The following is a 14704-nucleotide window of genomic DNA, read 5'->3' as shown; positions in this document are numbered from 1 at the left end:
CTTACGGCTAAAATTTTCTTCACAGGATCCAGATTCATATAGGATCTTGCACGCTGTATTTTCCTTGCCAATCCAATGCTAACATAATGGCAGTCCCTTCCAAGAGGCAGACACCAAATGGTGCCACCCACACTCTCACACTGTGCCTGGTAATAAACCATAAAGCAGTGGAATGCACCGGCCCCTTTATGAGCAAACAATGCCTTAGCTTCATTAGAATACAGCTGACATTTTCAAAGCACAAATACTTTTAAGAAAAATGAACTAGGAAAAAAGGGAATGAAACAGCTATAAAAGCTGAAATATTTTTCTTAAGTGTCAGGTTTATTCCAAAGATCCTGAGGAAGCGGATTTTACTCTTGACAATTTCAAAGTTTTCATAAATGAGAAAAAAAATTGTATGGTAAGAGGCAAAGCTTATTTTATTAACCACTGGAAAGAAATGAAACTAAAAACTCCCTTCTGAATTGCATTCACAAGTAAGAACCACGAAGTACCTTTAAAAGGATTTGTTTCTTTAATTGCTTCTTTGGTTCTTGAACAGAGAAAATGGAGTTCCAGAATTATTTTTACATTTTAATTGATTTATATAAGTAACTGAGTGATGAACTAAGCTTACTCTACCCCTCCCCCCCGCCCACCCCAACCCCCATACCCTGTAGTTTTCCTGTCTGCAACAAGCAAGGACGTCTTGAAATCGGCGTGCTCCTGGCTATTTATCAATTTAACATTGGTGCTGTTGAAAGAATATAAAATAAACGCTGTAAAAAGGCACCCAGCAATAAGAAACAAAATGATCTCTCTTACCTGGTCTAAAGAAGCATGCCTCTCACTGCAGTACCAACAACACTCTACAGTCTTTGTTACCATTCACTGGAAACTTGAGACTGTGTCAGACATGAGCAATCGAGCTCAGAGACGCTCAATTTAACATACTTCTCAGTAAAACTAAAAAGATGCTCAAGAAAATTGTTTTGTTACTGGCTTTTAAAAGAGGAGTACTGTCTAATGCCACAAAAACACTTAAAAAGAAACAAAGTCATATTAAAGACTTTCAGAAATAGCCTTAAAATAAAAGTGGTGAAACAACAAAATGCCTAACTCGATCCTAACACTTTTCTAAAAATCACTTGAATTTTAACTGGCCAAAAAATAGGATGGAACTTACTCATGAACTCTGCATATTTTGAATTATACATATCAGGGTATTTGCTGGCTCCGAAGCAGTCACAAAGGAGGAGATTTTAGTGCATCTTGAAGGCAGAGCAAAAGCACCATGAGTTGCAGGGGGTAAAAAAGGAGAAACTCTTGAAAAACTGGTCAGCCTTTTCAACCTGTAATAACTGTCCAGCTCCTCTGGGAGGAAAAAAAAAAGTCCTGGTTCTGCCCCCTGAGATAGGAGGCTATGCTTCAATGCCAAAATGAATGACAGGCCCATTTCTGATATCAACAAAGAGCAGCTTAGTGGTGCTTTCACTTTCCCACACAGTTAGAAGTTCTAATTTTTTCAGGTTAGTACCTTTATATCTAGGGTTAAGTACCTTTTACTACTTTCCCAAGAGAGAACCCAATTATGTTGTCCTAGTTTTTTAAATGATTAATTAAAAATACATACCTAATTGCCTTACTGTTTTTTCCTAGGCAGGAAGCTGAACAAAAGATGACCTCTTAAATTCCTTTCCAAATCTAACCTTTGCCATATCAGATTACCATACGACTAATTATTAATATTAATAAGGTGCTCCTGCATCGGGCCATGAGGACACCAAGAGAAACAAAAAGTAGGTAACAAATATAAAAAGGTAAAGGAGATGATAAACTTTTCAACTAGCTAGGTGCAAAATCATTTATTAAAGTACATGTCCCTGATTATACAAATTCAAAACAATAAACACTTCTGATCAACAGACATATGAGCCAAGCACTATTTTGGGCTCTGAGATACAGCAGGGAACACAACAGACAAAAGTCAAATGTAATAAACCCCTGTCTCCAGTGGGTTTGCTTATATCTCAGGTCCCTGAAAGTATAACTCCTGGATGACTAAGGTACCCTTCTTCCTTTGATTAGTTATCACCTAATGTGAAATATTCTCCCTTGAAAGTACAGCTTACTCCAGAGGGCAAGGATCTTCTGCTTGTTTCATTGGTATATCCTCAGTGGCTAAGACAGAGACTGTTAAGACACTCAAATAAACATATACTGAATAAAAAACTCCAACAGAGCTTTTTCTTAGCCAAATTTTTCTTTATAAATGGATTATGTATGTACCACATCTTACACACAGAGATATGTCAAAAAGATTCAGCACAATGTAAATTAAATTGAACTGCAAATACTTATTAGCTTAAAACTGAAAAATACAACCTCAATGGGCCTGTAGCTTTTCAGATTCTAAAATCTGTTTTCAGTAACAGATATGAGGTCACTGTAATATTTGAGTAAAGGGATCAGTTAAAATTCTATACATTAAGGTTTTATAGACCATCATTTTTCAGGGGCATTTTGAATTAAAAAAAAAACAAAACAAAACAAGAAACTTGAAAATTACATGGCACCCAATCAGTTTCGTGTATTAAAATCTAGTATGGATACCTCTGTTTATACACCCACATTTGAAAACAATCTTCCTATCCCTGCTTCTCACTGTTCTTGATTGCCTTACCAGAAACAACACAATACCTCTGACCTACGAGGTCAGCCCGAAGTGATAGCCCATGTTATCCAAGGCCAGGATATTCTGGGGCTAGAAAAGGTCATACCTACTCTGTTACAGTCTTAAAGCAAAACGAAATTAAACTTCCTAGTACTCAGGTACATGGATCCTACTTCTAGGATCCCTAGGACTAGACAGTGATTTACATGTTCAAATATTCTGTCCGGAATAGTTAGTACAATAAATTAACAGTAACCTGAGGTCAGGAAGATGCTGTGGTGACTGAGGTCAAGCAATCAAAACAATAACATGGAGCCAGGGCTTCCCTGGTGGTCCTGGGGTTAAGAATCCACCTTGCAATGCAAGGGACACCGGTTCCATTCCCTTGCCAGGAAGATCCCACACGCAACTAAGAGCAGCTAAGCCTGAGCAGCACAACGACTGAAGCCCGCGTGCACCTAGAGCCCAGGCTCCGTGACAAGAGAGGCCACCGCAATAAAAAGGCCACACGCAGCGAAGAGTAGATCCACTCCCTGCAAGCAGAGAAAGTCCTTGCAAAGCAACGAAGACCCAGCACAGCCAAAAAATAAATAAATAAATCTTAAAAAAAAAAAAAAAAAAAAAGATGGAGGCCAAGTCGGATTCCATTGGTCCTGCAGGCGCAACGTTGCTTCTCCCTCCCATTCACCTTTCCTTTGTATCCAGCAACGAGCTAAGCAGCAACTGACCTACCCCCTACTGTCTGCTCCTGAGCTCTGATCTTAAGCCCGCCTCTATTCTTCCACGTGTCTTCTCCTTATCTGCCCTCCTTGCCAGTGCCTTCTTTCAACTCCCAAACTTCCTTCACTCACACTATCCTTTAATCTCCTCCCAAGCCCTTCTAAGAAGGCAGCTTGAGCACTACCTTCTGTACACCTTCATGGGCCTGTGACACACTGTGGGGAAACTCAGGAGTCTTCCCATTTGCAGAATAAAATGCATCCAGTGTAGGTTCTCCCCAACAGTTTCTCCTTAATCTTAGATGGAAAATCAATTTAAGGCAATTCCCTGTCAGGCCAGTGATTAGGGCTTGTCTTGGTCAAGGAACTAAGATCCTGTGAGCCACATAGCATGGGAGAAAGGAACCAGGGAGGAAGAAAGGAAGGAGGGAGGGTGAGAGAAAAGAGGGAGGAAAGGAAAAAAGTGAGAGACGAGGGAAAGAGAGAAGAAAATACACTTACGCATCATTTATTTATAATACTGATTGGACAGATTGATTATCTAGCAAACATTAAAGGACTCAAGGCATTCTCTTCCCCAGGGTTATAAGCTGATTCACTTGGACTAAGCTCTGCTCTGTTTATTGGCAACCTGACCAAAGATTAATCATATTTTACAGGTACACGTATGATTCTACAGGCAGAAATGACACTATGATAGCACAATGGCAGTTTTTACTTGCCCCGTGCCTGCTTATTACAACTCTCTACCAGATCCATATCATGAGGGATATACTTATTCGCGTTTTCAAGTAAAATGTCTAATCTCTCTGATGAGGGCTATGCCTAAAGCAAAGGGTTCCTGCTATGACTTGCAAGGATAAGTGCTGGTTCCTTAAGAACATCACATAGTGACTTGACTTTTGCACCTCTTCTCTCTATTTCTACCCTTTAAATGTAAACATTTTCCAAGCCTCTGCCTTTGATGCTCCTTTATCCAAGGTTTCCATTCCCTCTTTAGAGGACATAACCCATTTCTATGGCTTTATTACCTTTACGTACGTGACTACAAACATGCACACGTCTAATCTTAGTCTCTGCTCTCAACTCTTATTTGTAGTTGCCTATTGGACATTTCTGTCTACATGTCCTGCAAAGTCAATGCAACTTCTGAACTCCACCTCTACCGTCCCAAAGCAGCTCACCTACCTACGTTCCCCATCCTTGTTACAGGCACATGGTAGAAAGTGGTTTTCCATTCTCGCCTCTTCCTTACCATCCAAAGGCCCACACTGTTTCCACACTTTTCTTTTTTATAAAACACACATCACTTCCCCGATTTAAAAACAAAATAAATAAAAACTATATCTTTTGATGACTTCCTGATGGCTAGAGCTACATTGTCAACATTGGTAGCCTTAGCCTCATGTGTGCATGTGAGCTAAGTCGCTTTAGCTGTGTCCAATGATACTGGAGTAGGTTACCATGCCCTCTTCCAGGGGATCTTCTCGACCCAGGGACAAACCCAGATCTCCTGCACTGCAGGCAGATTCTTCACCACTGAGCCACCAGGGAGGCCCCAGCCTTAGCTTTGGATGGCTATTTAAATTTAAACTGACTACAGCTAAATAAAATTAAAAATTCAATTTCCCAGTTGCACTAGACATATGTTAAGTCCTCAACATGTGGATAACAGCTTGCAGACACAGAACATTTCTATCATCACAGAAAGTTCTATTAAATATCTCTGGTCTAGCAATACAATAATAGCAAACGACTTAAGACTGCTGTCTAAATTTTCCTCAATCTAGCCGCAATCTATGACCTTTTCTAAACTTCTACCAAAATCCTTATGCATGCTTTAGTCACAACTGAATTTAATGAAGCCCAAAGAATCAAGGTGAAGGCTTTCCAGGATGAGGGAGGCATTTGCCAGTACCTTGGAGAAGGATCTATGGAAGGGGAAGACACCAAAGGAGTTAGATAGAACAGACGGGGTGGTGTGGGGTGGGGGGCGGCGCAGAAAGAGAGTGTGCTCAGCCATGTCTGACTCTTTGCGACCCCAAGAACTATAGCCTGCCAGGATCCTCTGTCCATGGGATTCTCCAGTGTGCTCAGCCATGTCTGACTCTTTGCGACCCCATGAACTATAGCCTGCCAGGATCCTCTGTCCATGGGATTCTCCAAGCAAGAATATTGGAGTGGGTTGCCATGTCCATCTCCAGGGGGTCCTTCCTGACCCAGGGATTGAACCTGAGTCTCTCGTGTCTCCTGCATTGGCAGGCTTCAATACTTCACTGCTGCACCCCCTGGAAAGCCCACAAGTCAGGAAGGACCGAAACTTCAGACCTAAGATTTTAGCCCAAGAGAAAGAATGTGCTGCAGGGGAGAAAACATGAGCATTGGAGTCAGAATATTTCATCGAAATTCAGGTGTTGGTTGAATTACAAGATAAACTCCTCTCAAGCTAGTCTGACCTGAAAAGAAACCCACTGCCTCAACTTGCTCACTGAATGCAAGAAAGAGTAACAGAACCAAACTAGGAGGGTCAAGGAAGCAGAAGGTCTTAGGAACTCTAAGGGTGCCAAGACTGTGTCTGACTGACTCCCTTCTTTTCCCTCTGATTTTCTCTCACGTCAGCAGGATTCTCTTTCACTATAGATCAGCATTCTCCAGCTGGTGGGAAACATGGCTACTGACGTATCACTAGTTCATATCTTACAGATCCATTCACCTTCTCTCAGCCTGAGCCTTAACATACCAGGAAGTCACTCAGTGGCTGAACTGGGGTCAGGTGCTTGTCTTAGCAAAATGTTGTCAAAGCAATGATGTGCTGGGATAATCAACTGTGGCCAGAAGGACATTATCTTGTAAAGTGTAGTAGTTGGGGAGATGAGGAAAAGATCGGCATCTCACAGATGACACTAAAATCTCTAGATGAGTATGCCCCATTTCACCACTTGAATTTTGGTCAGGTGCATACATTATCAGGGCTTCCCCAGAGGCTCAGGGGTAAAGAATCTGCCTGCAGTGCAGGAAATACAGGAGATATAGGTTCCATCCCTGGGTCAGGAAAATCCCCTGGAAAAGGGAATGGCTACCCACTCCAGTATTCCTGCCTGCGAAATCCCATGGACAGAGAAGCCTGGAAGCCTACAGTCCATGGGGTGGCAAAGAGTTGGACATGACTGAAGTGACTGAGCACACACACATGCACACATTATCTGTTCAACTTTTTTTTTGAAGAAAAAAGTCAACATCATTTTAAGTATTAGCTTAGGGCCAAGAATTTCTGGGTTTAAAAAATAAAAAAAGTCAGCATGACAGTAAAAAATTTTTACTCTAAATTAGAGTCTCTTTTAATTAAATTTCAATTAAAAAATAAACTAAATCTGAGACATTTAAATATAAGAGAATACAGAATAGAATGATAGAATATAGACTAGAATGACTTGCCACTAATCTAGTAAAAGGTAAAGTCAAGATTTAGCTCTAGATTTTCTGACTCCAATGACCGTATTCATAAATCTTCAAAGGTTGGGCAGTGCCTGGTGGAAGGTGAGGTTGGGGGCGGGGAGGGTATAAGGCCACACTGTTCACTTCACAATAGATTCTTTTCTAAGCAGCAGAAACTTTAGGTTTCAAACTTCCTTCCCCTTCCAGAAAGTTTAATTTTCTCTCTTCACCGAGTTCATCTTAACGTTTAAGATGAAGAGATCTGTCCTTTCTAACTGCTGCCGAACTAAAAACATCCTCCTTTTCATTTGACTTAATTGTTTTTAAGTGTAGTATCTATGGCTACTATCTCACCTTTTTACAAACTATTAATTATATTTCAATTCTTAAAAAATGCACCAAGTCCTTCCTACATAACAATTACTGAGCTAGGCACTAAGGATATAAAAATGAAAGACACAGTCCTTATCCTCAAAGAAACAAACCAATGTGACTTCCCTCCAGCTGCCCAAAAGAAACTAGAGTAGACAAGGAGCTCTACCTTGATAAATTAATGTATGCTTATGGTCCATAACCTTGCTAATTTGACTTTGCTGATCTCACAAATCTCACCTCGTTAATACCATTAAAACTATGCTCTCTTGGGTTTTTAAAGACTATTTCTTCTCTGTTTCACTTCAACCAGAGGCTGGTTTCTTTATTTTTTCTCATTACTTGTATTCTACATGGCTCAACCATGCCTTTGTTCTTACTATATCTTTGCTTTAGAAAGTGACTGGCCACATAATTTATTGCCCAAACTGGGTTAACCACTGAGCGTTAAAGGGGGAACACTATAAATAATTATACTGGGATATAACTTAAGCAGTTTGGAAAAACTGGATCATATGGATTCCTGCTTAAACACCTTCAATGGCTCCCTTCTCCAGATTTTGATGCAAAGCACACAAAAGTCTATTTAGAACTAATTACCTCTTGTAAGTTAAATGTACACCTTTTTTATGGCCATCTCTCAAATCTACTTCAAAACCTACCTTCACTCAGTCCTCAGAGTACACTGAGACGTTAGTACATCTAGTGTAAAGTTTCATTTGACTTCTTCCTCATCCAATAGAAACTTCATTGCTTGCCCCCAGTCAACAGGACCCAGAAACTATTAAGAAGCCCCATTATCCAGATGAGAAAAGAGAGGTTTACCACATCCTCTGGGGAAGGAAATGGCTACTCACTTCAGTATTCCTGCCTAGAGAATTCAATGGAGAGGAGCCTGGCGGGCCACAGTCCATGGGGTTGCAGAGAGTCAGACATGACTGAGAGACTGTCACTCACACCACATCAAAAACTTGTATAAATGCTACAAAGTGGTAGTACTATGATTCTAAGCCAGTTCTTAACTTCTCAAAGGCCACACATTTAATGACTATGGGTATTAATTACAGATATAAATTCAATGAGTAGATGTAATCAAAAGGCTTACTAAAATCTAGATATCGTTCTTTATGTCATATATTAAGGCCGCATAAACTATTCTAAATGAGAAAAAAAGTAAAATCATTTCAGTCCCCTGCCTATAAATCTTTCATGGTTTCCTCATCAAACAGATTACATTAGGTCCTTAATGATGGGATCCCAAATTGCTTTTCAAGGTCCATTTCCCAGAACTCCAGGGGCATAAATTAGTTACCATTCCCTGAACAGACCATGACCTTACTGTTAAACTCTCAATATTCTTCACCTGGTAAACCGGTACTCCTCCCCACAAACCATAAAATGCTGCCTCTTCCGTTAAGATATTCCCAATGCCCTGAAGGAGATCTGGTCCTATTTTAAGTTTCCACAACTCTGTGGACAGACATTTATTGTAACATCTGTCACATTCCTTTGTAACTTACATGTCTACCACTTCTGATAGCGTGTGAATTCTTCTACGACAGGTTTTTGGCTCTCCAGCCCTCGCGTTCCATCTCTGCACCCTTTCTGTCCAGAAAACTATACTGCACACAGTGTGTACTCAAATAATATCTAGTAAATAAATGAGTGGACAAGTGTCCTTTACTGATCAAACACCTTCAGTAGCTTCCCCTCTGTTAAAAGAATGCCACTGACAGCAGAAGAAATTTCACCTGCTTTGGCCTGAATTCCAGAGTCTTGATTAGATTTCAGGTGAATTTTTATGACTGATAACTTTCCAATACTAATTACCACCAACTGACTGTCTTCTGCACTGGTAAACTACAATTTTCTGTAATGGTTTCCCAAACATGCTAGAGATACTCCTGAAGTCCTGTCCTAAAAACTCATGTAGCAAAGAGGATTCTAGGGAGAGGGCAGAATAGAAAGCAGCAGGAATCTCTGCTCACCTAAGCGAGCTCAGGGGCACAATCTGTCTCGGGCAACTATTCTGAAACTCTGGACTAATGAAGGCTTGTAACTTCCAGGGGAAACCTTGCATGGTAAACTGCAGCTAATTCTGGTCCACTGAGACGGTGCTGCACGCGAAGCTGCCCCTCCCCCATCCCAGCCATGTGGCAGGCAGCTGTGCACGTGTTCCTGGAGCAGCCTGCACACAGCATGTGGGAACCAGGGTGGGCAAAAAGGACCTGGTTTCCAACTACCAGGCATCTGTGTCCTGACTGCGGACTGCTGCTTCTAGCTCACAGAGGTGCAGACAAAGAAGTGGGCGCATCCCTGGTGTGCCTCCCTCAATTGCTCCGATTCCTCCCCCTCTGGCTGAAGTGACTTCCAGGGGATTCAAAGGACTGGTGTCCTTCCATCCCTCCCTCCTTCCTTCGTTTTTTCTCTTTTTACCCTTCCCAGAGCTGGACATTAAAAAACAAGTGCTTCTATGGGGAAAATTAGAAAGTGACCACACACAACCCAGGTAAAGGCTCAGAAAAGATCTGAGAAGACCTTAAGTCTACACCTCAGGCTAATGAACAAAACCAGTAATGAACAACAGCAAACCCGGGGAAGAGTGAAATTCTGATTTCCAGAGTTACTACATTATCAGATCTAAACACCCAGTTTTCAATGAACAATCACAAGACATACAAAGAACAGGAAATTATGGCCACTTCAAGGGAAAAAAAAATCAGCAGAAACTGTCCCTGAAAAAGTCCTAATGGTAGACAGATTAGACAGACTTTAAAACAACTGTCTGAAAGATGCTCAAAGAACTAAAGGAAGATGTAGAGAAAGTCAGGAAAATGATACATGAATAAAATGGAAGTATCAATAGGGAGAGAAAAACCTAAAAAGCCATTGAAAAAAACGCTGGTGCTGAAAAATAAAACAATTAAATGAGGAAAGAATCAGCAAACATGAAGACAAGACAATGGAAATTATCAAGCTTGTGGAACTGAAAGAAAAAAAAAAAAAAAAAAAAACATGAAGAAAGATGAACGAGCCTAATGAACCTGTGGGAAACCATGAAGCAGACCAGCACGTTCATTGTCAAATTTCCAGAAGGAGAAGACAGAAAAGGAAAAGTGAGTATTTGAAGAAAGAATGGCTGAAATTTCCCCAAATTTAATAAAAGACATGAATACGAACATCCAAGAAGCTCAACAAACCCCAAATAAAATGAACTCAAAGAGATGCATTATAATTAAACTTCATCTTTCAACAAAGAGAGGATCTTGAAAGCATCAAGTGAAAAGTGGATTGTCACAGACAAATTATACATCTCAAAAGGGGTTAATATCCAGAATACATAAAGAAATCTAAAACTCAACAATAACAAGAGAAACATTCGGATTAAAAAATGGGCAAAGGTCTTTAAAAGATGTTTCTACAAATAGCCACATGAAAATATGGTGCACATAGCTAATCATCAGTCAGTTAGTTCAGTAACTCAGTCGTGTCTGACTCTTTGTGACCACATGAATCGCAGCACACCAGGCCTCCCTGTCCATCACCAACTCCCGGAGTTCACTCAGACTCACGTCCATCGAGTCAGTGATGCCATCTAGCCATCTCATCCTCTGTCGTCCCCTTCTCCTCTTGCCCTCAATCCCTCCCAGCATCATAGTCTTTTCCAATGAGTCAACTCTTCACATGAGGTGGCCAAAGTACTGGAGTTTCAGCTTTAGCATCATTCCTTCCAAAGAAATCCCAGGGCTGATCTCCTTCAGAATGGACTGGTTGGATCTCCTTGCAGTCCAAGGGACTCTCAAGAGTCTTCTCCAACACCACAGTTCAAAAGCATCAATTCTTCGGCGCTCAGCCTTCTTCACAGTCCAACTCTCACATCCATACATGACCACAGGAAACACCATAGCCTTGACTAGATGAACCTTTGTTGGCAAAGTAATGTCTCTGCTTTTCAATATGCAATCTAGGTTGGGCATAATTTTTCTTCCAAGGAGTAAGCGTCTTTTAATTTCATGGCTGCAGTCACCATCTGCAGTGATTTTGGAGCCCAAAAAAATAAAGTCCACTGTTTCCCTATCTATTTCCCATGAAGTGATGGGACCAGATGACATGATCTTCGTTTTCTGAATGCTGAGTTTTAAGCCAACTTTTTCACTCTCCTCTTTGACCTTCATCAAGAGGCTTTTTAGTTCCTCTTCACTTTCTGCCATAAGGGTGGTATAATCTGCATATCTGAGGTTATTGATATTTCTCCCGGCAATCTTGATTCCAGCTCGAGCTTCTTCCAGTCCAGCATTTCTCATGATGTACTCTGCATAGAAGTTAAATAAGCAGGGTGACAGTATACAGCCTTGACGAACTCCTTTTCCTATTTGGAACCAGTCTGTTGTTCCATGTCCAGTTCTAACTGTTGCTTCCTGACCTGCATACAAATTTCTCAAGAGGCAGGTCAGGTGGTCTGGTATTCCCATCTCTTTCAGAATTTTCCACAGTTTATTGTGATCCACACAGTCAAAGGCTTTGGCATAGTCAATAAAGCAGAAACAGATGTTTTTCTGGAACTCTCTTGCTTTTTCGATGATCCAGCGGATGTTGGCAATTTGATCTCTGGTTCCTCTGCCTTTTCTAAAACAGCTTGAACATCTGGACGTTCACGGTTCACATATTGCTGAAGCCTGGCTTGGAGAATTTTGAGCATTACTTTACTAGCATGTGAGATGAGTGCAATTGTGCGGTAGTTTGAGCATTCTTTGGCATTGCCTTTCTTTGGGATTGGGATGAAAACTGACCTTTTCTAGTCCTGTGGCCACTGCTGAGTTTTCCAAATTTGCTGGCATGGTATGGTATGGACCTAACAGAAGCAGAAGATATTAATAAGAGGTGGCAAGAATACACAGAAGAACTGTACAAAAAAGATGTTCACGACCCAGATAATCACGATGGTGTGATCACTCACCTAGAGCCAGACATCTTGGAATGTGAAGTCAAGTGGGCCTTAGAAAGCATCACTACGAACAAAGCTAGTGGAGGTGATAGAATTCCAGTTGAGTTATTTCAAATCCTGAAAGATGATGCTGTGAAAGTGCTGCACTCAATATGCCAGCAAATTTGGAAAACTCAGCAGTGGCCACAGGACTGCAAAAGGTCAGTTTTCATTCCAATCCCAAAGAAAGGCAATTGGAAATACAAATCAAAATTACAATGAGGTAAGATCTCACACTCATTAGGATGGGTCACTATCAAAACACCTCGGAAAACAAGTGTTGGTGAAGACATAAAGCAACAGGAACGCTTGTGTACTATTGGTGGGAAAGTAAAATGGTGCAGCTGATATGGAAATCAGAATGTTGACTGTCCAAAATATGAAAAATAGAATTATCATGATTCTGCTGGGTCAATTCAATTGATAGACATTTAATTAATAGTAGGCTCTTAAAGAGATATATGTACTCTTATGCTCATGGCAGCATTACCGCCATAGTTAAAAAATGAAAGCATCCCATTTGCCTATTGACAGATGAATGATAAGCAAAATGTAATATATACATACAATGGAATAGTATTCAGCCTTAAAAAGGAAGAAAATTCTGCCATATGCTATACCATGGATCAACCATGAGGATACCAAGTGCAATAAGCCAGTCGCAAAAAGACAGATACTGTATGATTCAACTTATATAGGTACTTAAAAGTAATCAATACCATAGAAACAGGAAACAAATGCTGGCTACCAGGGACTTGAGAGTCCTTTGGACAGCAAGGAGATCCAACCAGTCCATCCTAGACGAAATCAGTCCTGAATATTCACTGGAAGGACTGATGCTGAAGCTGAAGCCCCAATATTTTGGTCACCTGATGTGAAGAACTGACTCATTGGAAAAGACCCTGATGCTGGGAAAGACTGAAGGCAGGACGAGAAGGGGACAACAGAGGATGACATGGTTGGATGGCATCACCAACTCAATGCACATGAGTCTGAGTAAGCTCCGGGAGTTGGTGATGGACAGGGAATCCTGGCATGCTGCAGTCCATGGGGTCATGAAGAGTCGGACACAACTGAGCAAGTGAACTGAACTGAACTGAACCAGGGCCTAGGGAGAAGAAATTGGGAGGTATTATTTAAAAGGTATAGAGATTCAATTTTACATGATGAAAAAGAGTTATGGGGATGCATGGAATGATGGTTGCACATTATGAATATATTTGGTACCACTGAACTGCATACTTAAAAATGGTTAAGACAGTGGATATTATGTGACATGTATTTTACTACAATTTTTATAATTGGAAAAAAAAACACATGTACAAGTGGGAACAAAGGATATATGGGAATTTTCTGTGAACCTAAAACTTTGCTAAATATATATATATATAAAATACATTTGAATCAGTTCTAATGAGGTGGATGAAACTGGAGCCTATTATACAGAGTGAAGTAAGCCAGAAAGAAAAACACCAATACAGTATACTAATGCATATATATGGAATTTAGAAAGATGGTAACAATAACCCTGTATGCGAGACAGCAAAAGAGACACAGATGTATAGAACAGTCTTATGGACTCTGTGGGAGAGGGGGGGGGCGATGATTTGGGAGAATGGCATTGAAACATGTATAACATCATATGTGAAACGAATCGCCAGTCTGGGTTTGATTCATGAGACAGGATACTCGGGGCTGGTGCACTGGAATGACCCAGAGGGATGATACAGGGAGGGAAGTGGGAGGTGGGGTTCAGGATGGGGAACACGTATACACCCGTGGCGGATTCATGTCAATGTATGGCAAAACCAATACAATATTGTAAAGTAAAAAAAAAAAAAGTATACAAGAGTCTTGTCCAAAATGTCTTTCCCTCTTCTTTAACCTCTTCAAAGTCTATCCACTCCTGAGCAGCCAGCATTACTTCCACCTCTACTCTAAGAGCTTTTCTCACCTCTAACTTGACTTCTCTCCTCTAAATTGCTACATGCATGCTGTGCATGCTAAGTCGCTTCAGTCACGTTCAACTCTTTGTGACCCTGTGGACTGCAGCCTGCCAGGATCTTCTATCCAAAAGATTCTCCAGGCAAGAATACCGGAGTGGATTGCCATGCCCTCCTCCAGGGGATCTTCTTGACCCAGGGATCGAACAGGCATCTCTTACATGTTCTGTGTTGTCAGGCGGGTCTTTTACCACTAGAGCCACCTGGGAAGCCCAAATCCCTACATAAAATACATTAAACTATCAAGACGAATATAGATAAGATGAATTAAACATGTGTTATAAGAATAACATCCATATAATCTAAGTTAAACTCAATTAAAGTACATGACAAATTCTTAAAGAGCTGTTTACAGCTGTAAAAATGAAGTTTCTTCATTCAACCTACACATGTTTACTGTTTAAAATGTGCCAGCCATAAGAAGAGGAGCTAAAAATATACTGGTGAAGGGAAAAACAATCCCCAGCCTCAGGAAGTCACAGTCCAACGGAGGAAACAAGCAAACACATAGGAAAATATCAACTGTACTCACTTT

The 14704-nt window shown here is 40.8% G+C and overlaps 1 protein-coding gene across 13 annotated transcripts in view; it reads right to left on the bottom strand.

The window, feature by feature from the left end:
• TFDP2 (transcription factor Dp-2) overlaps positions 1 to 14704 on the bottom strand; it is a 206409-nt gene that overhangs the window by 75019 nt on the left and 116686 nt on the right. For 2 of the 13 annotated variants that reach the window (XM_019961506.2, XM_019961514.2), the window contains exon 1: positions 808 to 948. The exons of 8 other annotated variants lie outside the window; for them this stretch is intronic. Coding sequence is in view for 1 of the 5 variants with exons in the window: in XM_019961497.2 (XP_019817056.1) it covers positions 1169 to 1172 (4 nt within the window). In the remaining 4 variants the exon portion in view is untranslated. Of the gene's footprint in view, positions 1 to 5; positions 158 to 807; positions 949 to 1168; positions 1193 to 14704 lie in introns of those variants that run through there. 3 more of the 13 variants (XM_070793823.1, XM_070793837.1, XM_019961497.2) reach the window with 2 other exon arrangements.

Source organism: Bos indicus, chromosome 1 (genome assembly GCF_029378745.1).
Source record: "Bos indicus isolate NIAB-ARS_2022 breed Sahiwal x Tharparkar chromosome 1, NIAB-ARS_B.indTharparkar_mat_pri_1.0, whole genome shotgun sequence".
Classification (NCBI taxonomy): Eukaryota; Metazoa; Chordata; class Mammalia; order Artiodactyla; family Bovidae; genus Bos; species Bos indicus.
Note: the sequence above shows the minus strand (reverse complement) of the source record. Positions and strands in the feature narration are given on the sequence as shown.